Source organism: Mirounga angustirostris, unplaced genomic scaffold (assembly GCF_029215605.1).
Source record: "Mirounga angustirostris isolate CCGP_5_RB_7025 unplaced genomic scaffold, mMirAng1.0.hap1 SCAF_17, whole genome shotgun sequence".
Classification (NCBI taxonomy): domain Eukaryota; kingdom Metazoa; phylum Chordata; class Mammalia; order Carnivora; family Phocidae; genus Mirounga; species Mirounga angustirostris.
In genome coordinates, this window is record NW_026991725.1 from 46,004,538 (window position 1) to 46,029,426 (window position 24,889).

A 24,889-nucleotide genomic window follows, 5' to 3' on the forward strand; every position below is an offset into this window, starting at 1 on the left:
GGCCACGGAGCCCGTCACCGAGCGCATGTCTCCCTGCCGTGGAGCTGCAAACTGGGGGCCGTGTGGTCGGAGAGGCAGCCCACGTTCGACCGCAGGAAGCCACCGCTACGGATCGCATCCGCGTGAGTCAGCGAGGATGCCACGGCTCAGGGCCACGAGACTGGCCAGGACCACAAGGCAAGGATGTGGCCGCACGGGGACACGCAGCTGGGTCACGGACTCTGAAGCCACATTCCACCGTCTTTGGGATGAGGCCAGGTGACCTGCTTCTGGAAACGCACCGCAGGTCTCACGAGTGACATAAGAGATGCACAAATCCCTCCCCTCCCACGTGTGATGACACGAGGAGATGATTATGAGCCTGCTCACGGGTCGACCTTCGGGAATGTTCGAGGCAGCGTTACTTAGTTATTTAGAAACTTACTAAGTTTACTTAGTTACTTAGAAAAGTTACTTAGAATAGCGAAGAAAGTAAGGAAGAGCCCGAAGTAGAGGGCGGGCCTCTCCGACCACGCGGCCCCCAATTTGCAGCCCCACGGCAGCCACGAGGGACATGTGGAACACGGGAACGAACGGAAGCAGAGAGTCCCTTTTTTTTTTAAAGCAGGCTCCATGCCCAGCACGGAGCCCGACGCGGGACTCAATCTCACGACCCTAGATCATGACCTGAGCTGAGATCAAGAGTCAGGCGCTCAACTGACTGGGCCACCCAGGTGCCCCGAGAGATTCAGCTTTTAAGAAACAAATTCCACAAACATGCACTTAGAATAAAAGACCAAAGGATGTGAAACGTTACTGGAGGTTTTCTCCGATGTGGTAACGTCACAGGTGAGTTTTAATTTAATTCTGCATTTTCAAAATTTTCTAGAACAGGTATGCATTACCTTTGTAACCACCGACCCCCCCAAAAACAATAAATTTTCTTTAAAGACACACAGTGTAACGTTGACAGGTTTACTGCCGAAATCGTGTGAGAACCCCAAAGCTGCGCCAGCTCGTCACCTGTGGACAGGACCGGCTAGCATCTCGGCAAAGGGAAAACCTCCCAACATCCAGGAAGTTAGTTCACAAAACCCAGACCCTTACTGACCCAACCTCGGGCTGAGCCAGGGAGGCGCCCCCCCCCCCAGGGGGGACAGACTGCACCTGCCGGGATCAGGTGGGTCTGGTGGAGCAGGGAGCCTGGTCAGCACCATGGGAAAAGCCTGAGAAGACCCGTCTGTGGGAAATACTAATCTGGGCGATCAATAATCTATAGGAAGAGCTCATACACCCCAGATGCTGGCCGACCCTTCGTCCTCGCCCTCCGACTCCTGTCAGCATACCCAGGAGTAGGTGCAGGGGGAGCGAAGCTCAGATCGCCTGTGGGATCCCTGCAGGAGCGTCAGGTGCGAGCAGGCTGTTCGCCGACCGTGCCGGAGTCCCTCGGCGGCCCCACTGCGGGGTCCGCGCACAAATACCAGGCGGTCAGACCGTTGAGGCGCTCATGGCGCCCCACGTGTCCTCCTTGCATCCGGCCACACCCTGGGGCTCCCGAACCATTGGAACCAACCAGTAAACAATGGTGGAGACTTTCATCTGGGGCCACAAACAAGCCTCCGACGGCGCTCAGAAGTGGGGTGCCCCGAGGCCGCCACGGCCCAGACCGGCCCTCGTGAGGCCCGAGCCGACCCCGGCCTTGGCTCCGTGGTGGGGCTTCTGTCCGTGAAGACACCTGCCGTGGCCGGGTCGCCCGCTGCGCACCCAGAGCATCTGAGCCTTCGGCCAAATCAGCGCCAGACGAAGCTGCCCCCACAGCCCCGAGGCCCCGGGGCCACCAGCCTTCGTGGGAAGGAGGCGCTGGCCCTCCAGGGGGGAACGTATGACGGACGTCCCGAGTTCACCTTTCCCACCCCCTTGACGTCCGGGGAGGAGAGAGAACCACCCCTGCCGACAGGTCTCTCCGCGGGCCTGTGTCCCCAGAACTCAGCCCGGACACAGTCAGAAAAGACAGCGGCTCCCCGGGACTCGGCGTGGGGCACGTGGGCCGGGCCTCGCGGGGCCGAGCCAGCTCTAGGGCGGGGGCTCTCGGCTGTGCCCGCAGGGGACACCCGGCTGCCAGTCGGAGTGGGGTGCCGCGGCCAGGGGCCGGGCAGAGGCGGGGGGGCGGCTCAGAACACCACGAGCCCGCCGGCAACGGGAAGCTAGAACCAGAAAGCCGAGGACCCCCGAGGCTCTAAACTCTGCATCTGTAACCCCAGAGCAGAATGCCCGGGGCTGCCCAGGTCACTGGGGCATCCGGCCCAGGACGCTGCTTTGGAGTGCCCTCCCCCCCAAATTCTCAAAGCCGCCGTGCTGCCTCATGCATCCATGAAATGCACATAATCTCTGCCGAGCGCAGTGGACACACGGACCCTGACCCAGCATCTCCCTCGGATCCAGCGACACAGAACGACCCACCTACCAGGAGAGTCACCGCAGCCTTGCTCGCGAAAGCGAAACACTGAAAACCACGGAAACGCTCCACAGAGGGGGAGGGGCCGCATAGGCAATAGGACATGCCCACGACGGAGCCCAGGAACGGGAAAGCGCTCCCCGTGCCAGGACACACCGGTCCCTGAGACCCACCGACCGTCGGGTGAGGAAAAGCTGCCCGTCCCCTCCCCCGATGCCGTCGAGACTGGACGGGCGCCTGTTCCCGCTGCTGGGACCCCCGCTGGCTCCAGCAGCGTGCGGGGCTCAGAGTGTCCCCCCTGGGAGCACCGGGAGGGTAAGGCGGGTCACCCGGCACGCGGGGCACCTCCAGGTTTGCAGACGGAGGAGGCCTGGTCTGGTGCAGCCTAGCGCCTCGGACTGCGGACGGCAGTGGGCGCTCCCGGGGCTGCTGGGGACGGCAGGGGTGCAGAAGTCCCGGGAGGGCCGCGTGGTAGCAGGTGCATGTGGCCTCTACCCAGAGCTCTGCTCCCACGTGGGGAGTGCGGGAACGCGGGCCCTGGATGCCGTGAGCCCTGAGGACGCCCCAGACACCCCGAAACGCTGGGGATGCAGAGACCCACTCCAAAGGCGGCGGTTTAGGGTGGGAAGTGCAGAAAGGCTGTGTCTTGGCCCCGAGGAACGCATCTCAAAGGGCACCAGGGAGGGCGTGCTCCTCGGCGTTCCGGAAGCCCACTTCCTGCAGCTCTGAGCCACTGGCCGGGTCAAAACCAGGGGGCCCGACTGGGTCCAACTCCCGGCTCCCCCACGTAGGGGGCAGCAGGCAGGAGCCTCTCTGCCTCTGTTCCCTCACCTCAAACACGGCTGCGCGTCCCAGCACCCGCCCGACGCGGCCCTTAGGAGGATGGGGTGAGCTAGCCTGATGGACAAGGACGCTCACGCCACCACCACCAGGACGCTCCTGTCCCAGCCCCGCCTGCTATGCGGTCTCGACTCAGTCCCCAGCACGCGGGAGCAGCCCCGGCCTCAGCCTACTGCCACGCCCGGGGGCCACGTGCAGGGCCACTGGACCCTACCCCAGACCTCAGTGCTCTGGGGTCCTGTCGTTTACCAGCCCCGTCTGGCCTTGACCGCCGTGTCCCTCCCAGGGCTCCCACGCGAGGCAGGGACAGCGGTCTGGGCCCGCGCCCACCCTCTGCAGAGTCGCACCCGAGCCCCAGGTAAGCCAAAGGCACACGGGCGACCATGGCCCCTGACGTCGGGTCAGCACCAGCCCCGTCCCCGGGTGCAGCCGATGAGCCGTCTGCTCTCCCCGAGCAAGCACGTCCCACTGACAAACCCAGTCCACTGAACACCTGACGTTCGTGCCGAGAGCCGCCATCGGGGGCGGCGCGAATCCTCCGGCCTCGCGGCCCCGCAGACAGCGCCCGGGCAGCCGGGGGCACCCACGTGAGCACAGGCCACGCAGCCATGCCAACACCTGCACCCAGCCCGGGCACCTGCCCCACGCACCCCTCCACGCACGAGTTGTGGGTGGCCTTACCTTCTGGGAACAAAATCCCGAGCAGGCGTCCACCGTCACGTTGGCCTGTGTCAGGGACTCAGGGAAGGTGTGTGTGCCATTCTCTGGCAGCCGGAAGCATCCGCGGTATGTGACGGTTCTCCCTGCGGGGACAGACAGGTTTCTGGTGAGAAACGGTGCCCCTGGTTGTTGGTGTCTGTCGTGGGGAAACGGTGGCTTCGGCAAATACAGTCAGCAAACCAGACAGCAGACCGCCCTGGACCGGGTGTGGACGGGCCAGACTCCTGAGACCCCGGGCGCCCGAACCTCCCCACCACGGTCACCGACAAGGGACCACGTGGCTGCCACGTGCTGACCTCAGGCCGGCTTCCCCCGAACTCTGGGGCACGGCGTCCATGCCCCCCTCCGTCCCTCCTTCCCTCTCCCCCCGGCCCCGGGGCACGGCGTCCGTCCCCCCGTCCGTCCCTCCTTCCCTCTCCCCCCGGCCCCGGGGCACGGCGTCCGTCCCCCCGTCCGTCCCTCCTTCCCTCTCCCCCCGGCCCCGGGGCACGGCGTCCGTCCCCCCGTCCGTCCCTCCTTCCCTCTCCCCCCGGCCCCCCGAGCTCCCACCAGGCCCCACGAACACTCCTCGAGCCCGTGCTTCCGCGGGCGCCTCTGCCCAGCTGCCCTCCAGCCCAGGGGGAGAAGTCCAGCCCCTCGCGGCGTCCTGGGTGCTGAGCCTTCTGGAATGTTCCAGCTCCGACAGCTTACATTCCGTCCGCACTCGTCAGGGTTGCTTAGGCGGCAGTCTCGCTGTCGTGCCCTCTGCCCGCCTCAGCAGCGCGGAGACCCCGTCCCCAGCCTGCACCCGGGAGGCCAGCACTTTGCGGTCTGGGCACCAGCTGGGCCCGGCGAGCCCCCCACGAGTGGACGGCAGCGGACGGGCACGTGAGGCGTGGCGGGGCCTGCCTCGGGCTGGCGGTCCCAGCGTCACCAGCCGCGTCCGTGCTGTGCGTCTGTCAGGGGAGGGGCTGCAAGCCCGGGCACACGGCCCCCTCGTGCCCAGGGGACAGCCCAGGGCCCCTCGGGGCACATGGTGAAGCGCTGACACCCTCGACCGCCCGGTGCCCACCATCCGGGAGCACGTTCACCCATCTCAGCCCTGCAAGTGCTCCTTGCTGGTGGGAAGCCGAAAGCTAAGACGGCGGTCACGTGGTCCCAGCTCTGCCAGGGCTGGGAGAAGGTCTCCCCGGCTCCGACTTCCTCCCACGCCCAGCCCGACCGCTCCCCATCACGACAAGGTGTCCCCGACGTGGGCAGAGGTGCCCCACCACAGCATTTAGAAAGCAGCCCCCGACAACGGCATCGAGGGGATCTGGGGCGCGTCGCCTTGCGGTGGATGCACCTGAGCTTCAGCTGCAGCTCGCTGGACATTTTCAGCGGCAACTCTCGGGGCGCATTCTTGCTTCCCGGCGCATCAGCTCACTGCCCCTTGCGGTCGGCTCCCGCCTCCCGCCTTCTATAATTTTGGATCGTGAGCTTATCCTCAGTGAGGATTTGTCTGGGGGACCTCCACCCGCCCGAGTCGGGGGCGCAGCCCTCAGGAGACCGAGCATCGGCTCCACGCGGCCGGAGCCAGCCGTCAGGTCGGGGCATCAGGACCAGGTGGGCGGTAAAACTTTGGGCCTCTGGCCTCACCCAGATGCAGGCCCGCACCGCAAGCTTGGTGGTTTGAATCTCAGCTCCTGCTCAGGTCAAAACTGACCCGTCTATCTCCCTAAACTGGCAGGTGGTGTTTCCTTTGGAACCTAATATTTCACGGATTTGTACTTCAGCGGAACCGAACGTCCCCGTGTGCAGAGTTCTGGGGCCGACTCCGTCCCTGCCACTGCGGCCCCCGGACTGGCAGCCCCGCTCTGCAGAGGAGGCCCCGGCCGCGCACCTCCCCCCGCTCTGGCCTCCGCACCGCCATCTTAGTCCCCCTTTGTTTCCGGGGCCCAGGCTCTCCAAGGGTTGTTCGTGTCTGCCCGGGACGTCTAGGCGCTGCAAGGCCAGGAAACTTTCGGAGCCTCCGCTCGGCCCCACCGCGGCTCATCTAGAGCTGCCTCTGCACTTGACGGAGAACAGGAGCCCAGAGAGGGGAAGCAAGCTGCCCGGGGCCACACAGCACGTGCGAGACGCGTGGGCCCAGGCATCCTGATGAGTGTGTCTGTCCCACAGGCCACGAGCCCACGCGGTCTTCGGCCGCCCCCGCCCCCACGCGAGCCCCTCCAGCGGGGCAACAGGGAAGGGAGGACACACTCACGCTTCCTGGAGCCGAGCTGCAGGTCCTCCACACGGTAGACAGACAGCCGGCCGACGCCCCCGCACACGGAGCCCTTCTCCCCTTTGCACTCGTGGTTACACGCCTCCGGCCGGACGCTTCTCACCGGCAGCCGGTTCCCGCAGTAGCACTCGGCCCCGGCCTCCAAGCCCGCGTACACGTAGGACCTGCAGGGAGAGCGGCCCCGCTCAGTCGCGGCCCCGGCCCCACGGCGGCCGCGACCGAGGTCAGGGTCAAGCCGGGAGGCCAGGGCGGCGCCATCGGCACATGGCTGGCCGTAGGGGCTGGTGCTCGGCCAGACTTCGGGGTCCCCCGGCTGACGTTGGGGAGCAGGCCTCCCTTCGTGATAAACTAGAGGCCAGCGCTTTCACACCCCCGGCTCCGAGGTCTGAAACCCCCTGGCGCTCCGCATCCTCGTCTGTGGCCACCTGCTGGCCACGTGGCCCCGACCGTCCCTTACCACCTCCTCGTCTGTTCCCCGAAACGCTGGGAAGGTAAAAGGGCACTTAGTCGGTGCCACTTTCTACTCTGTCTGCCCTGCAAGGCTGAGCCCCTCCTCTCTGTTCCAGCCTCAGTTTCTCCGTCTATAAAAGGGGCGCAATGGATGGTGACCAAGCTGGAAGGCTTCCTGGAGGAGGTGACGTTGAAGCTGAGCCCTCTATTGTAGTCTGAACATAAAGTAAACCCAGGCCCAGGGAAGCATCCTCCGTGACCCGGGGGGCTGACCCGTCCAGCTCCAGGCACAGCAGGATGGCCCCCTGGCGGCCATGTGCCCCCCGGTTTGGCACGGCTGGACGGCCCGGGGCCCTCACTCACCGCTCAGCGCACGCGTCCTGGCAGTGGGACACCGTCATCTTTCTCAAGTCGAAGAACACGGCGCCCCTCAGCGTTCTGTCGCGGCCACTGTCGCTGAAGCAGCCGACGTAGGCACCTGCGGGCGGGGAGCACGGCGGAGACTCAGGCCGGCTCAGGACGGTCCTGCCGCGCGCCCACCCTCGGGAGGGGTCCTCGGAGGGCCCGGGCGCCAGGCGAGGTCGCACCTGCCCCCGGCGCTCGCGAACACCTGTCCCCGCACGGCCACCACTTCCTCTAACAGCCCCATCTCACTGCGTCTGCTGCCGAATCCCCTCCCGGGACCCCTTGTCTCCATCCCTGCCCGCCCCCCGCTCGGAAAGCACCCCCCGCCTCCACAAACGTCCCAACCGACGGATCCTGCCACCTCTGTAGGATCTGGAGGAAAGAAATCAGTTATGGTAAATCTGACTTTTGCTAAAAAGAACATCCTGCAAACGGGAACAGCTATCTCAAGAGAAAAACCTGCGTTCAGGGGGGACGTGAGACGCCGTGGCTGGAGGCGTGGACGTGGTGTCTGTCGGGCGCCATGGGACTGCTGAGCGCTCGCCCGCCCGGGCACCTCTGGGGACGAGACTCCACCAAGCAGTGGCGGTGACGTCCCAGCCGTGACACCTAACCTCTCCGTCCCCTGGCGCAGAGGGTTCTCCCAGAGACGCGCAGAGAAGCCCGGAGAACACGAGCACAGAGCCAGCACACCGGGCGCGTGGACGCACCGCCACGTGGCTCAGGAGCTCCCCGGGCCCCACGCCGCGCATGCACACCAGGGACTATGCCCAGACGCCGCCCGCTGCCCGAGGACGTCTGAAGGGCACCCACACGGCACACGCTGCCTCTGGGGGGTGACGCGCCCAAGGCGTCCCCACGGCTGGCGGGACGACGCCCCGCCCCCCAGCCCGGTGCCCCGAGGGCAGGCGACACTCCAGTGTTCCTGCCCGGATCCCGGCCCAGAGCAGGAGCCAAGGGGTTCGGAGAAGTGGGTCCCCGACCTTCATTCCCGGGGCCGCATCCGGGAGCGACGGTCCCGTCTGTGAAGTCCACACCTAACTGTGTCTCTGACCTTGGCTACGTCACAGCAACGTTCTGTGCCTCAGTTTCCCTAACCGCCCAGCGGATAAAGGCCCACCACCTGCCGCACCCCGCCCGAGCCCCTTCCCCTTGCCCCCTGCGTGCAGCTGTGCCCGCCCCCGCTCACGCCCACCCTCCGCTTCCCACCCGTCCTGGACGGGCGTCCCCGACCACGCCAGCCCGCCAAGGACCACCAGCCCGCCACGGCCTCTCCTTGCTGCAGATTCCTGCATTCTGTATCTGAAAACCTGGTCAACACCCAAATGCGTCTCCTAACTACTGCTGTTGAAAGTCTCTTACACCCGTGTGCCCTGTGTCCGCGGGGGCCCCGCTGGGTCCGGCACACGGTCAGCACCAGGACGCCGTGTCCACGGCGCGCCGGGGCCCCCAGGACCAGGCTGACACCCTGCAAGGACAGGGCTGGGGAACAGGAGCTCGGACGCAAGGAGGGGCTCCCAGGGCCCCGAGTAACAGACACAGAGCAGTGGGAGGTGAGCGGGTGGCCAGAGACGGGACTCCACCCCCGAGCTGGGGTCGCCGAGGCAGAGCCCCGGGGCAGCGGGGAGCGAGGATCACCTTCCTCACTGTCTGCCCGCGGGGCCATGAGCCTCCCTGTCCCCTTGGCCCCAGGATGCCCGTCACCAGCCGTGTCCACAAGCACCAGCTCTCGCTCAGGCCGCCAGCCCCCCGGGGTCACGGATGGGTCAGGACCCCTGAGACCAGACCCACCCCTCCACCAGCAGCAGGAATAAAGGGTTACCCTCAGCGGCCTACTTGGTGAACGAAAACTAGTATTTGAGAAATTTCTGATGTGTTGCTCAGCGAAGAAGAAATTCTGTTACGACTTTCAATTAAGCCCCAAAACACAAGCTCAGGGGTGGTTAGACGTTTATCACCATTGATGGGAAATTAACTGTAAGCGTGTAAGGGGTCCACGGCCGGGGCTGGGCGGCGGGGCGGGGGCACGAATCTGGGCCCGTGCCGCCCCCTCCCCACTGTGCCTCGGCTTCCCCACTGTGAAGTGGGGACGGGCCCCGCGGGCTCGGGAGGGCAGAGAGAGGGGGTAACAGGCGGGTGGTGGGAGGCAGGCACGGCCTGCAGGGCGCTGGGGGGCCACTGTGTTGATGTGAACAACAAACAGGGCGCGGACTCTGCAGGCCCTCACCGCTGAGCCGGCGGCCCCCGTCCTGGCCCCCCGCGAGGCCGTCGGGGATGAAGTGAGTCAGCGCTTGGGGTCCCAGCAAGAAGCGCTGGGCGCGGGCCCAGGCTGTCACCACTGTGCTGGGGCGGCTGGGACCTAGCCAGACGCTGGACGGGAAAACGGCAGTGGGGTACCTGGCCTGCGGGCGGGTGAGAGAGGAGCAAACGCTTGGGGGCCGCGCCACGGGACCCCCGTGCCCACTCCATCCGGGGGAGGCGACCAGCCCTCCCTCCTGGAAAATTACCGGGCGGCTCTCCCAGCTCCAAGGGAGCCGAGGGCGTCCGGGGAACACACTGGGACGCATTCGGAGGCGGATTTATTGCTTGCGGCTAAAACGGAGGCAACACGTTACTGTCTGTGAGTCTGCATCTGTTCATTTGCACATCAACACGGACGTGCCGTGAGGCTGTTAACGCCGGCCGTGGAGATATCGGAATGTCTTTGGAAATCACTATCAATAAAAAACAAACTGGCGCGGGGGAAGTTACTATTTCTCCCCTAGTAAACTTACTGACATTTTACTCCATTATGGATGTTGTCCAAGGTGTAATGAAATGCTCGGTGATTGATGGGCCTCCTGCAGCTCCAGCCCTCTGCAGGGCCCTTCCAGGAGCATGGCGGGCTGCCCGGACGCAAAGAGCCACTCTCTCTGTCTGTGACAAGCACGACCAGCCCGGGGCCGGGGGGCGCCCCGGGTGACACCACAGCCACCCCCAGAGCACAAACGCTTCCCCAGGTCCTGGCGGCCGGGGAGGGCACAGGCCACTCAGAGCTGCCATCCTCTACACTGGCCCTGAGGCTCCTCCTTGTGCTGGGTCATGGGGAGGGCGCCCCAGGGCTCACGGCGGTCAGCACCCCGACACTCCCCTCTGGTCCCTAGCACGTCTCACCCCAGTCTCTTCAGCCACTGCTATGCCCTGTCCGCCGTGCAGCTAGGGGGGATGCCGTGGAGCCCAGGGCTGCCCCCGGGGTTCTGACTGGGTCACCCCAGCCCTCCCCTCTGCTGGCCAGGTCATAACGACCTTCCACCCGAGCCTCAGCACTGCTGCATGGTGACGGTTCGGCCCCAGACTGAGCTCCTCGAGGGCACAGACAGTAGCAGACTCAGGCGTGGATCCCCGAGAAGGGCAGATGGAGAGAAATAAAGAGGAATTGACCTCTGGCCAATCTGCCCAAGGTCACAGAGCCAGTGACCGGCTATACCAAGAGAGAAACCCAGGTCTGTTTGCAAAACCTGCACTCTTTCCAAGGCTGCTGCTCAAGGATTCTGTGTTGACTTTGTCAGTCATTCACACTTGAGTCTAAATGAGTCACGTGGATATAGTCCGCATAGAGACCCAGCTTCCTGGGGTGCTGGGGCGAGTTGACGGAAGGCAGGCCTGTGCAGACTGAGCAGCAGAATCTGTTCCTCATGTCCCCCTTTCTTAGGTGGAAGCCTCCTGAGGAACCCCGCAGCAAGGGCTCTGACCCACGTGATCTCGGGAGAAACCTTCTATGAAGACAGGAGGGCACTGTCCTCTGGGCTTCACCGACCATCAGTCATCCCCCCAATGCAAGGGCTGCAGGGGCTCCTCCCTCTTCCCTGGACCTTCTCACCATCCTGAGAAAAAAGGCCTGGCCCTCCTCCTGACCCGCCGCCTCCAGGCTGCACTCCGAGATGTGCACTCTGCCCTCCTTCCGAGTCCGTCCCCTGCCGTGTTCTCTTCCCCAGCTCCCTCCTCGCTCCCTGCCAGTGTTCTGGGGTCACACTCCAGACAGGCCAAGGCTTCCGGGGAACCCAAAGCAGGAGAGTGACCTCAACAACTGACTGAACGTCCCCATACCCAGTGTCTCCCCTGGGGGATCGGGATACCACGATAGTGGTGACGCCCATAAATACCATTTACAGGTGCACTGTAAACGCCGTGGCAGTTAGCTGCCGGTGACCGGTGCCGAGAAACGACCGGGCCCTCCCGCCCAGGGCTCTCCGCCTGCGCGAGCACCAGCATCACCCGCTGACGCTGTGCAGACGCGCCCCACCCCGCGTTCGGGGGAGGCCGAGGACCTGCACGTGGGACAGCCTGCCACGCTGGGGCCCTCAGTGCGGTCCCATCTCATCCCCACACTAGCCCTGGGGTGGGTATCTCTGTCTCCACTCCCCAGGGACCCGGGGCCGTTAGGTCACACGTCCAAGGTCACTGTCAAGCCTGCCGCTAAGCCAGGACGCCAGCTAAGGTCCACCCGAACCCAGAGGCTGGGCTCCGGGATGACGGGGCCGGCCCAGCCGGGTGCGAGCAGAACTCCCGCAGAGCGGACAGAGCCGGTGGTCTGGGGGCCGCGGGCCTGAGGGCTTCCATCCCAGGTGGGCCCGGGGCCAGAGAAGGGGAAAGCCAGCCCTGCCCCCCGGGCCTGGGCCCCCCAACGCGCGAGGGGAGCCAGGGCTGAGCACCTACCTCGGCTGCTGGCCACGGGCCTGGGGGCCTCGGGGCCCGGGGCGGGCGGCCCCCGGGCGTCTCCCGCGAGGTGGTGGAACCAGCGGCGACGCCTCAGCGGGGGCAGCTCTGAGTTCCGGCTCCGGAGCCCGCGGGGGCCGGGCCGGGGCCGGGCTGGGGGCCTCCGCAGCACGTCCACGCCGAGCAGCAGCTCCGGGCTGACGCGGGGGGCCTGCAGCGCCCCACTGTCCAGCAGGCCCACGCCCAGCGCCACGGCGGCCACGGGCAGGGCCTGCAGGGGGCCGGGCGCTCGGGGCCCCGGTGGGAGGGCCACGCGGGCCCGCTGCAGCAGCAGGCTGCCCGTCATCAGGTAGGCGGCCGTGAGGAAGAAGAGCAGGAACTGCGTTCGGAGGAGAAGCTTCTGCAGGCGGCAGAGGGGTTTGGCCATGCCCCCGGGCGGCGGCTCCCAGCTGCAGCCTGGGCACGGCTCCTAGCACCCGACGGCGGGGGAGGCCGGGGCCCCCAGCAGCCTCATCCTGGCACCCGGCACCAGCCTGCGCGCCTCCAGGCTCCCCGGTCCTCCCGCCCTGATCCCGGCAGGTGCTCGGGGGGCAGCATCACATGGCCCCGGCCACGGGGCCCCGCGGCTGTGGGTCCTGCCTCAGCGTCACCAGCTCCGCCGTCGCTGAGCTCCACCAATGGGCACGCCCGGCCGGAGAATCTGGAAGAGCGGAGAGAGCACGCTGAGATGCAAGGTCCGGGGCCTCTGTCTCCAAGAGGGGACACCTGTTCAGCAGGAGCCCCAGACAGAGAGCGGGGCTCGGGTCCCAGCTCCGCCCCCGTTGGCTGGGTGCCCCTGGCCGTCACTGGGCCTCCGCCGCCCCATCCGCTTGACAGCCGTGAAGGCCCGGGGACAGAGGCGGCTCTGCACGCAGTCCTCACAGGCCAGGCCCTGACGTGCTATCTCCTTCGACCCTCAGGGCAAAGCAGCGAGGTGGACGCTGGCCCCATTTTACAGAGGAGGCAAAAGGAGGCAAGGGCACTTTGCCACGTCGTTCAGCTGGCGGACGGAGGAGCCGAGGTTTGGAAGGATCTGTTTCGGGGCCTGGACCCTGAACTAGTAAACGGTCCGGCCAGCGACGGACACCAGCACATACAAGCACCCAGCCCAGGGCACGCAGCAGGGGCTCTATGCATGTGCACAACCTGCCGACTCCTGGGGGCGCCCTGGGCCTGGAAGCTGTGTTCTGGAAACTGCTTCTGCAGAGGCCGATGGGCTTTAGCCCGGGAGAGGGTGCGGGGCCGCGCACCTGCTCACGGAGGCCGGGGCGCCTGGCGGGACAGCGGGCGGCGCTCAGCTCAGCACGGCCTTCCGGGGCTGCCCTCGGCTCTCCCACTGGGCTTTGGCTCCCATTGGCGGTGCCTCTGAAGCGGGCTGCTAGGGGCTGGCGGGGGCTCTGCAGCTGCCGGGAGCCAGGCCGCTGCGTGAGGGTGGCCCTCGGCACAAGGAAGGTCTTGTCCCGGGAAGAAAAGCTCCCAGGAGCGTGACTAACGTGGCCCGGGACCCCCGCCAGGCCCCGCGGCCCCTCAATGAGTGCTCTGTGCGCAGGCACAGCCAGCCCCGTGTGAGCAGAAAGACAATGTTTGGGCTCTTGTGTCTGGGGCGGGGATCCAGAGCGGCTCCCCGGCCAGCACCGCCCTTTCCAGACCCCAGGTCCCGAGGCCGCCCCCTCCCCCGCCGAGGACCGGGGCCTGGGATCGCGGGGGGCAGGTCCTGCCGGCCAGGGCAGGGGGGGGGTAGCTCCACGGTCAGCAGACGGGGCTGGATTTAAACTCTGAGCCGGGAAGCCACTTGCGCGGGTCTCCGGAGCTCTTACTTTCGCGTTAAGCTGGTGTGCGCCGGGCCTGCCCCAGCCAGCCTCGTCAGATTTGTAACGCCAGAGAGGAAATCCCAAGAAATCCTGCCTGATCCCCCTGCCTCCAGCTCTGGGCCTCCAGTCCACCCTCGGCGAGGCCGCCAGGGTGAGCCTCTGACCACGGTGCTCCCCCCGCTCAAAACCCCTTCCAAGAGCTCCCCGTGGCTTCGGGGAGTAACTCCAAGCTCATCCGCGGGACACACAAGGCCCCACCCGGGCTCGTCCGTTGCCCAGCCCTCTCCTTGGGCTTCCCACCACACGCGCGTGCAAGCGTGCACGCACCACGAGCCAGCCGGCCACTGGAGCACGCTGCCTTGGGGCCTCTTCTGTCTTTTCCATCCTCATAGCCCAGTGAACCCCTGGGTAACCTCCGAGGCTTAGCCCACCTCTCCAAGAAGCCTTCCCTGACCACCCCCAGTGACACACACACACACACACACTGGCAGAGACTCCTCTGCCTTCCTACAGCCGTGCTGACCCCTAACCCAGCACCCAGCAGCCTGGGAAACATGTCGTCCTGTCGATCATCCACACAGGACTGCGACCAGCTCCAGGCGAGAGGCCATACCCCGCTCGTTCCCGTAACTCCGGCCCCAGCATGAGGCCTGCCCAGCAGTGTGGATGTGCCGCGATCCTGGTTTCTGAACACAGTTTTTAGGGCGAACGAGAGGATAAACTGACCGGCTAATCCTGGTATCAGAAAGCTGTTCCTCCCGTGGGGTCTTGGGGCCCCGAGCGCTCAGGGGGCACCAACCCAGACCTGCGGGGCCCCAGCCCGAAATGTGGGGGAGCCGCGTGTGGTGGGCAGGGCGCTGTCAGGGCCCATCGGTCAGGGTCCCAGTGATCACGGACCCCACAGTACCTTCCGGAGTCAGTCCCTCCCAGGGGGGCCTCCTGGTCTGGGGAGGGGGCCTGGGCGTGGAGGCAGGGACGGTCACTTCCAGGGTCCTATAAAACAGGCTGCCACCCTAAACTTCTAAAATCGCAAGGCTGATTCCCAGCCCAGAACACCTGCGTGGGGCGGTGTGGGGGGCCGGCACGTCCCCTGCCCCGGACTTCTGCCACCCTTCCTCCCAGCATCACACCCGCTGGTCACCCCCACCCCTCCTCGAGGCGGACACCCCCTCCGGGCAAGGCACCGATCACACCTGACGTAGCATCAACCCCCCAGACCCCACACACAGCCAGCGGCGCCCTGATGCTGGACGTCCGCTGAGGCCGGGGGCGGCTGGGGGAGGGGCACATCTGCGCCAGAGCTCCCAGCCCGGCCACAGGGTCAGCCCCACGGCACAAGCTACCAGCGCCCGGGGGCTGTCCAGCCATGGCCGGTTTGCTCGGGGGCGGGGGGAAGCCCATCGGTGGTGCCCGTGGGGCAAGGCATTGCTCAGGACGGAGCTTCAGGCTCCTCATCTGTGAAATGGGGCCATCAGCAAGGCTGTGGGATGGGTCCAGGGGGAAAAGCCCTGCTCCCTACAAAGCATGGTGCCCGCTGTTGTGAACGCCGAGGAGGGGCCCCCAGCAGCTATGTCACAGGTGACCTCAGTCTCCAGGGGCCCCTCGCCTCCCTGGGGTGGGCCCGGCACCCCATCCTTGCCAGAAGCCACCCCAGGCTGTTCGCAACTTCTTCCCTGTTCAGCGCCCCCCCCCCCCACGAAGCACTCCTAGAAGAAGAAGGAGCCAGGCTGGGCCGCGTTCGCCCCCTGCCCCATCCAGTGACTCCACGCACCCCTCCCATGCAGGTGCCCTGCTCTCCCCCCTCGAGAGCCGCGGCCCCTAGAGCCCTGCAGGGGGAGGTGCACCGCCTGTGGTCAGACCCCGGGGCACGCACGCCCGGGCTCCCCGCTCCAAAGCCCGCCCGGGCCCACAGGGGCACCAGCAGCGAACGAGGCGGGACGTCTTCTCGAAAGGCCTTCCGCGTGCCTCCCCCAGCCCGTCTTGAGCCCAGGCCAGGTCCGAGCTCCGGAGACGGCGCTGCTCATGGCGTGCCCCAGCCTAGCGTCCCGGACGCTGCTGTGTGCCGTCCCTGTCGGCTGGGAGTCATTCTTCCCCCAGCCGCTCTCCTCCCGCGGCACCTCCCATCTTGTAATCAAGCAACGAGCGAGCTCCAGGGAGAGGAGAATGAGGGGACACACCGCTGCCTGAGGCTGGGGCCTCGTCAGGAGGGGGGCCGGGGCTCAGCATGGAGCCTCAGGCTGGACAAAGGGGGACACTCGCTGCCCTGCCCAGTGCCGGCAGCACCCCAGAGAAGACAGGGCCTGGGGGGGGGAGGATCCAGAGTCCCCTCCCAGCAAGGAGAGAGTAAGGGGCCCAGGGCTTCTGAGGGTCTCAGGAGGGAGCAGGAACCTAGCGCGGGGGGGGGCTCAGAAAACCTGAGCGCTCTCCTGTTACTTTGTTGCCACCTGGGCCCCAGGGGGCAGCAGGTGCTGAGCCTGCAGGTGGGGAGATGTCAGGCAGATGGCACCTGACGCTCAAGAGAGGCGGGGGGGGGGGGGGTCCCAGGGACTGCAGCAGGGAGAGGACAGCAGGCAGCCCCTGGGGCCTGGGGGCTGGAGAAAGCTCGGAGGGGCCCAGGCCTGACCCCGGGCCACTGGGGTTTGGTCACGTGATTCTGCCTCCCTCCCCCCCGCCCCAGAGAGGACAGTCAGGGGCAGGCGAGAGGAGAAAGATTCCAGGTGCCCCCAGAAGCATCTCAGCCCTTGTGGCCACAGCAGTGAGGACCGGGACCCTCGGGGTTCAGAGCCACGTGCTCCCAGTGAGGCAAGAGTCTTTCAGACAAAGGCACAGGGCGCAGCACGCTGCCCCCCCCAGGAGATGGGCAGTGGGGTCCCCGCAGCTCGGGGCTCCAGCCTCCAGGACCAGCAGCTGGTGCAGCGGCCGGTGGGGGCGCTCCTCAGCCTCAGGACCCCCAGGAGGCCTCACTAGGGAGCCTCCGGCTGGGCTCGGGGCTCTGAATTAGCCCCCTCTGCCTTCTCCCTCCCCTCCAGCCCTGCCTCTGCCCGGAGTCACTGGACACTGCGCCCTCTCCAAAAGGCTAAGCCTAAGAAAGTGACCTTCCCAACACGAAGAACCAGTAACTCTGCCGTTCGCAGGGGCTCCCCTGGACTCGGATAGCCAGGCCCAAGCTCCTCAGCCTGACACTCCACCTCCCGGCCCCTTGCGGAAGGCCGCGTCCCAAGCACAGTGTTCCCTGGCCGGCAGGAGCTGCGTCACGCCCCCTCACGCACGCTCTTCCGTTGGCCGGGGGCCCTGTGACCCCTCGCGTGACTCTGAAGTGCTCTGTGGCCATCAAGGCTCTGCTTCAATGCACCTCTTCCATGCAGTCTTCCTGGTCCCCCAGAGCTCGACGCTGGGCCGGGATGCTCTGGGAACGGCACCTGGGCGATGTGTCCTGCCCGGAGTCAGGGCTCCACGCTACTCTGCCCACTCTTCCTCTCAGCCCGGGAGCCCCCTGCGGGCACGGACACTCAGTGCCCCGCTCTGGGTGGACACAGGACAGACCCGCAGGACATGCTGGGGCCCCAGCCTCTGCATCCTGGAGGCTCAGACCAAAGAGAGCAAAGGACCCACGGGATTCAAATCTCCAGGTCCTCGGGCAGGACAAGGTCAGGGAAATGGGTAGCTGACTTTGAAAAGCCGGATACTTTGATCTTCTGAATGCAGAACTTAGGTGAAAAAGCCCAAAATGAGAAATGTTGCCAAGAAGGTATAAGGCATTAGAGAAAGGTCAAAACTCCGTTCAGTGCGAAGGGGGGAGAGGGTGCTCCCTCACACCCACCGCTGAGGTTCCTACACACAGGGCTCCCTGCACCACGTTAGAGACACGGCATCCTGTGCACGGAATGAACAGATCGGGAAATGAATGAGCAATCTCCCCGAAAACCCGAGAGGCGGGAGTCTCCGTGGGCCCATCGTAGGGACGCAGCAGCTGACAGAAGCAGGGCCACTGAGCGGGGCCCCAGACAAGCAGCTGCCGCTCCACGAGACCCACGCTTTCGGATGAGCCACGTCACACAGCCTCCATCTGTTTGACCTCCAAGACGCGGGTCCGTCCGGGCGTCAGGCTCCAGGCCGTAAAGAAAGCGGGGAGCCGCCATGGGGCCTGCCGCCTTCCCTTTCCTGTGCGTGGATGTGGAGCCTGACCCACCCTCGAAACAGCCCAAGGCAACCTCTCTGGGCTACCGCGGGCCCACCTCTTCCATAGAACCCTATCTTGTTCATTTGTTCCTCTGCTTCTCTCACTCAGGGGCGAACCCTGGAGGGTTATCCAAGCCCCTCTGAGCGATTCGGATAAATCCGGGAGAGTGAGTGGAGCATGCAAAATCAGCCTTGCCCTTCTCTGGCTCCTGCAGTCGCTGGGATGGGGGATTCACGTTTCTGGGAGGGGGCGCCTTGGGCGCTCCTGCACTTGGAACCCTCCTGGCCCCCTCAGGCCAAGACGGCCACCCTCTGGTTGGGGCTCCCATCGCCAAGGCTCTCCAGTGGAAGGAAGGGGCCTCGGCAGCCAACAGGTGCGCCCTGTTTATGGCCCCTTAAATTGATCCAGCCTATTCCTCCATCCCCTTCTCAGCGCCTCTCCAACCACGTTCCCCAAAAGCGTCACGCTTCTGATAACTGCACAAGCAGTAAGTTAACACGGTAATTATTACAGCCACGGCAAGGAGAGATTAGGAGAAATAGTGTGAAAACAAGACTTTGAGGCCCAAGGAGAGGGTCGGCACAGCCATGATCACGCACCCACTCCCCAGATGAGCGGGGCCCCGCCGCCGGTGGGCGTGACGATCACGCGCGTCTCCCGGATAAAGGTCTAAACACTGTGCTGTCCCCAGCGCCTGGGCCCCGACCTCAGGGCAGCTCCAGAGGGAGAGTCAGGCGGGCTGGTCTCACCACGGCTGACCCGGGTCTGAGCCGGATGGGAGCGTGAGCCGGGAGCGTCTGCAAGGGAACCAGCCCTGTGACTCACTCCTCAGCGCTGGGCCTTAACCGACCTGGCCAGAGACTCGGGCTTTCGCAGCCGACCAACTGGTGGCCCAGAATATCCACTTTGGCCTGATTGGGCAGACGGGGGGAAAGGGATGGGGTCTGGCCTTCTGCCTAATCCAAGCTTCCCTTCATTCCAGCCGGATACACGATGGCCACAGGCCACACCCCACAGGGCTCCTACCCCCGCTGGAAAGCGGGGTCGCCTCACCCCCACACCAAGCCTTCTTCCAGAGGAGCTTGGAAATGCTCCTGTGGAGGGTGGGAGGGTGTAGCCGCAGGCGAGGGCCACGGGGCTCCTCCTGGGGAGGACGGGGCTGCCCCGCGAGTGTGCTTGGGACGCTAACGCACGTGCTCTGGGGCCAACCCAACTGCTGGTCCTCACAGAACCCCGGGGCTCTGGCGGCCCACTGGGACACCTTCTCCGAGGGGCTTCTGAGACCCGAGCCAAGGGTGTGTGGTGGGGGGGCAGCGAGGGGCATCCTTGGGGGGGATCCTCCCCTTGCCCCCGCCGCCAGCACCTGCAAGGGCCAGGAAGGGGCTGCGGCAGACAGATGCAGACAGAAGGGCCCGCAGGCTTATCCCTCCTCCCTCCCGCCCCACCAGCCCTCCCTTCCCGAGCCTGATATCCCAGGCAATTCAGAGGAGAAAACAAAAGGCCCCATCTGCTGATCTGAGCCATGGCGTCCCAACCCGGGACAGCCCCAGTGCCTCCCTAAACTGAAGCAGGCCGTTCCAGCAGCAGGACGGGGTGGTGGCATCTGACGCTGTCTGTCAGAAAAGTACAGTGGAGTTCCCCGTCTGTCCATCTCCAGGCGCCAGGGAAGGGCGCGTGGACCCCGGATCCCCGGGCAGGGCTGTGGGAGCCCAACCCTGGTGTCCAGCCTCCCCCTGCTCAGGCAAGGACGGGCGTCGCTCTGCGCCCCTGCCTCCCTCAGGAGAACCAGCAGGCACCACCCCCCTGAGCGGAGGCTCAGAAAACAGACCCCCAGCAGGGCCACCCTGAGACTCCGGACTTACAAGAAAACCGCAATGAGCAGCCTCCAGTCCTGTCTCCGTCCCCACCTAGGGAGATGCAAAGCTCTGCTTGGGGTAATTTTGCAGACAAAATACATGAATACATACGTTTCGCCTTCGCCTCTGCCTCCGTTCAAGTTCACAGAGACGCAGAGAGCCCTCGGCTGACCGGAAGCCTCGCTTGGCAGCGGAGCGAGGGGAGCTGCTCCGGCGCACGTCTCCTCCTGAGAGAGGCAGCGCGCACCCCAAACCCCGAGCTCGCCCCCTGCCCGCCCGATCCGCCTCTCCCTCCGCGGAAAGCGACGCTCGCTGAGAATTCCGGGGGGCGGGGACAACGCGTCCAAAGCTGCCCTGCGCGCCCCCGCCCACCCCGGGGTGCCCCCAGTGCTGCCCCCACGCGCGCGCCCACTCTGGCCCCAGAGGCGCCCCCCGCCAGCCGCACCGAGCGGGAGCAGGTGCAGCCCCGCCGCGCTCCGGCCGCGTCTACACAAACTTGTTCTCGGGCGTCTGGGAAGGAGCCCGCCCGCCGCCCGCGCGGGGGTCCCGGCGGGCGCCCGGGGGACAGCACTCACCCCGCGATCGCGGCCGGCTGGGGCGCCCAGCCCGCAGCCCCGCAGCGCCCGGAGCCCCGGCGCCCCGCGAGCGGCCCGACGCGCCCCCCGGGGAGCAGGGCGCCGCCGCCAGCTCCCGGGGCTGCGGGCGTCCGCGCGGAGCGGGCGGCGCGGGCGGCGGGGGGCGGCGGGCTCTGCACATGCTCACTCGCGCGGCCCGGGGACAGCGGCCGGCCGCCGCCGGGTCCTAGAGGCGCCCGCCCCGCCGCCGCCCGCCGCGTGGGAGGGGTCGAGCCGGGGGCGGGGGGCGCTCCCCGGCGGAGCGAGGGACCCGCGCGTGCGCCCACGCGCGCGCACACGCACAGCCCGCCGGTGCGGTGCTCACACCCGGACACGCGTATCCACGCCGCCACGCTCACTCAGGCGCTCGCAGCGCCGCGCCATCCGACAGACACGCGAATCCCCGCTTCCCAGCCACGCGGACACCCCCTCTCGCTCACCCGCACACCCTGGGCCCGTCCCACTCACTCACGAACCACCCGGGACACTGCGACGGGCACACACGCAGCGTCACACCCTTTGTGGTACTCGGATGCCAACACGGCCGGACACACGCGGGCTCACCGTGGTCCGCAGCTGGACACGGACGCCCACGTCCTCCCGCACACACGCGCCCTGAGCCAGCCACGCGCAGGAGCACCTCCCCCGGGCAGACCCACGGACCCCTTCTCCGCGCCCGCACGCTCAGGGCGCCCACACAGACACGCGGGGACTGACCCACCCCGAGACCGTCGCCCACGGAAGCAGTTCCTCGCTCTGGGGCACCGACCCACAGGCGCACACACGCACTCACTCCCGCGCGCGCGCCCCGGGCGGTACGCGCCAATAAAGACGCTCAGGTATACAACCATCTATCCACAGCCCCCCTCTTTAAATAAGGGCTGGATCCAGCCCTAAGGATTTCCCCTCCAAGCGTCTCCGCTGCCCCTGCTCCTCAGAAGTCCCCAAGCCACAGGGCCACCCCTGCGGGTGCATCAGGGGGCCCTGTCCTCACCCAGGGCTGGCTGGGGAGATGCTCCGGGGGCTGAGGACCGGCAGAGGCTGCAGGAGCCCCGTCTTCCTGAAAGGGAGCGTCAGGCCTCTGGCGACCGCTAGGGGCAGAGCTGCTTGGCAAGACTTGGAGGAGCCTGTTTGCAACAGGTGCAGGGCGGGCAAGAAAAGGATTAGACCTGGGACCCGACAGAGCCCCTCTGTATGAAGGTCAGTCCAGTGGCGCTCAGAGGGGAAGGGGGCTTGCCTAAGTGCACACAGCCAAGCCCCAGAGTTAGAACAGAGTCGGTCCCCTCTGGAGCCGTGGGGACACGGGGCAAGGGTACCAGGGCTGAGAGACATCCTGGGCTGCCCCGCCGTTCCTGGCTTTGCAGAATAGCCCCCATGCATATCCCTTACGGACTGTGGAAGTCTGCACGGGGCTCGCGCTGGTGACGCCGGCCCCGGCTGCCTCCCGCCCACTATCTCCCTGGTGACTCACAATAAGTCAGTGGCTGCCTTCACGTGCCCACTTCACAGAGGAAGCTCCTGATGCCCCAAGGTGGATGAATGCCCAACGCTCACAGCAAGCGGAGCCCAGGGGCGCTTCAGCTTTGCTCCTCGGGGAGGTCGCTTGGGACAGGATTCAAGCTGAGAAGTCCACGTGGCTGCTCCCAGGGTGGAGAGTTGCCTCAAGGAGGAGAAGAAAGGTCTGCTGGGCATCTGTGCCATTTCTGTGCCCAGTGCCACACGGCACCTGCTGTGCAAAGCCCTCCAGGGGGTGGGAGACAGGTGGGAGCACCTGCTGACTCTGGGAGAGACGTGGAGAAGGAAGGAGGAGGACAGAATCCAGGAAGCGGTGGAGAAGGACTTGGATACGGGGCGTGGGCCACCTGTAAGGTATCCAGCTGGCCAGGGTTGGGATGAGGCCCTCCTCTGTGGCAGTGGTAACAAGTAAGAGGACGTGAGGAGGCCTCCTGGACTGGGCCTGACTGCGGAGCTACTCCCAGCCCCCATCCAGCTCTGCCTCACAGCTGTCACATGTCACCACTGTCCTCACGTCATCTTCGTCCACATTCCTAATACCACAGGGACCTCTATGGCGGTCCCACAGTGGGACTGACATGTCCAGTTACCACTGGACAGGTCTGGAACTAGGGACCAGACCATCGGCTCCCACGTTCAATCCTGCCTCTGTGTTTGGCTTTTGACTCCATATGCGCCTCTCTTTGTGGATCCAGTGATTGGACCCCAAGTATTTACATTGCCTCCTAGCTTCATATCATCTGCTGGCTTACCCATCCATCCACCCACCCTTCCTTCCTTCCTTCCTTCCTTCCTTCCTTCCTTCCTTCCTTCCATCCATCCTTTCATCCATCCATCCATGCACCCATCCATTCATCCATCCATCCATCTGTCATCATCCATTCATCCATTCATCCATGCATCCTTCTTTCCATCCATCCATCCACCCATCCATCCATCCATCATCCATTCACCTATTCATCCATGCATCCTTCTTTCCAACCATCCATCCTTCTTTCCATCCATTCATCCATCCATCCATCTGTCCATCATCCATTCACCCATTCATCCATGCATCCTTCTTTCCATCCATCCATCCTTCTTTCCGTCCATTCATCCATCCATCCGTCCATCATCCATTCACCCATTCATCCATGCATCCTTCTTTCCATCCATCCATCCACCCATCCATTCACCCATCCTTCTTTCCATCCACCCATCCATTCACCCATCTACCATCCACCCATTCATCCATCCATCCATCCTTCCTTCCATCCATCCATCCATCCACCATCAACCCACCCATCCATCCATCCATCCATCCATCCATCCATCCTTCCATCCTTTCACTTATTCACTGAGCAAGGCACCCATTGCATTAGATTTTGTGTTGAACACTGAATACTCTTTGAAAAGAAAAAGCAGTCCCTTCAAGGAGTTTCCGGTGTGGAGAACTGGACAAGGAAACACACCGAAAGTGAGAATGTACCACAAAGAAGGAGCTCTGCTATATCAGTTGGGATGCTTATAGCTTCATGCACATCACCACTTGACCAAAATTGTTCCTCTGGTGGTAGCAGAACACAAGCAGGGAGCTGGCTGCTGGGAAGGCAGGTGGCTGTGTATGCATATATGCGCATGACACCAAAAGTTTGGAGGGATTCAGGGAGGGCTTCATGGAGGAGGTGGCATTTCAACTGACTCTTAAAGGGGAAGTAGGCTTTATCTGGGTTGTAGGGAGTAGGGGCCATTCCAGGCAGGGGAGGCGTCCAGAAGCACGCAGTGTGTTGGAGGAGTTGCTGAGCCCTCATGCAGATCACCGACTCTCTCGGGCACGCAGGGCAGCAGACCCAGCCTGAGCCCGCACCACGGCCCTGCCCCTCCACAGGTGGCCACGTAGTCCTCCCCCTCGGGAAATACTCAGTGAAGTGTGAGCCATCAGCCCCCGTTTCTGCCCTGCATTGATGGAGGCAGCCTGGTGGTCACGGGTTGTGGGGTGACCAGCCTGGGCCGGGGCTCGGGTCCCAGTTCCGCACTCTCCTCCTACCTTGGGACGGGAAAGTCACCGTCTCTCTGAGCCTCACTGTCTTCGCCCACAAGACAGAGAAAATGCACCCATCCCTGGGCTCTCGTGAGGATCGATAAAATGCATGTGGTGTGTGGCACGTGGCCTGCCACGGAATAAACGCATTAACGCGTTTTAGCAAATATCGTATGAGGAGCTTTCTCCCAAGCTTCTGTGATCTGGAAATGCTGCCTGTGGGTGCTTTTTGGACCCACCAGGCTTGTGGCACGCCCCCCACCCCTGCCCTGACATCCCAGTCCCCACCTCGCCGGCCAGTTCCCTGGGCTGCAGAAAACGCGTCACCCCATTGTGACCCGGGGCACGCGTGTTTTTGCCTGTTGTCTCCTTCCCGACCCTCACAAGCCCCCGCAGCTAGAATGTGAGCCACTTTCTGTCTCGTTCACAGCTCTATCCGTAGGCTCTAGCTTAATTCTTGGCACATAGGCATGCTCACTAAATATTTATTAAATAAATAATTGATTGATTTTTAAAAATGCAATAAGTCTAGCATGACATATTTTTAATGAATCTGAGCGGGTCCCCAGTGGTCAGCCGTGGCGCTTCCCAGGGATTCAGACACTGCTCCCTCCCATGCAGGTCACAGATGGAGCCCCTTTGCATCCATCCCTCTTGCAGTCACCCCAGGGACTCTGCTGGCCACCAGCGAGACCCCGCGTGGGGTGGGGAGTGTGGATGGCTCATGGAGCTGGGTCCCCCTGCCACGGACAGCGGGATGACAAAGCACCAGCCCCCGGCCACCTGCCTCCAAGCACCCTCTGTCCCCTCCCACCTCCCCGAGCCATGCCCCCCTCCCGCCCCACATGGGGTCCCCCATTCATCCACCTGCATGGCCCTCCCACAAGGGAAAGCATTGCACCTGCCACAGGGATGGAGGCTGTCTGAGTACCTCAGACGGGCCTGCCAACCCCCCTGCACCGGCTCAGAGGAGCAGGAGAGGGGATGGGGGGGCTCCTGGAGCAGCAACGGGGAGGGGCGGTCCAGGGAGATGGACTGTGCTGGTGGCCGGTCCAGGCCGCACGT

The 24,889-nt window shown here is 65.0% G+C and overlaps 1 protein-coding gene across 2 annotated transcripts in view; it reads right to left on the reverse strand.

Annotated features, from left to right (window-relative positions):
* The window catches only part of WSCD1 (WSC domain containing 1), a 30,970-nt gene extending 10,578 nt beyond the window's left edge, over positions 1 to 20,392 (reverse strand). The window contains exons 1-5 of one of the 2 annotated variants that reach the window (XM_045890022.3): positions 20,251 to 20,392; positions 11,790 to 12,489; positions 7,053 to 7,167; positions 6,219 to 6,403; positions 3,956 to 4,077 (exon numbers count right to left, since the gene is read on the reverse strand). In XM_045890022.3, the coding sequence (XP_045745978.1) occupies positions 3,956 to 4,077; positions 6,219 to 6,403; positions 7,053 to 7,167; positions 11,790 to 12,216 (849 nt within the window). In that variant the 5' untranslated portion in view covers positions 12,217 to 12,489; positions 20,251 to 20,392. Of the gene's footprint in view, positions 1 to 3,955; positions 4,078 to 6,218; positions 6,404 to 7,052; positions 7,168 to 11,789; positions 12,490 to 19,786; positions 19,968 to 20,250 lie in introns of those variants that run through there. The other variant, XM_045890023.2, reaches the window with a different exon arrangement.
* Positions 20,393 to 24,889: the final 4,497 nt, after the last annotated feature.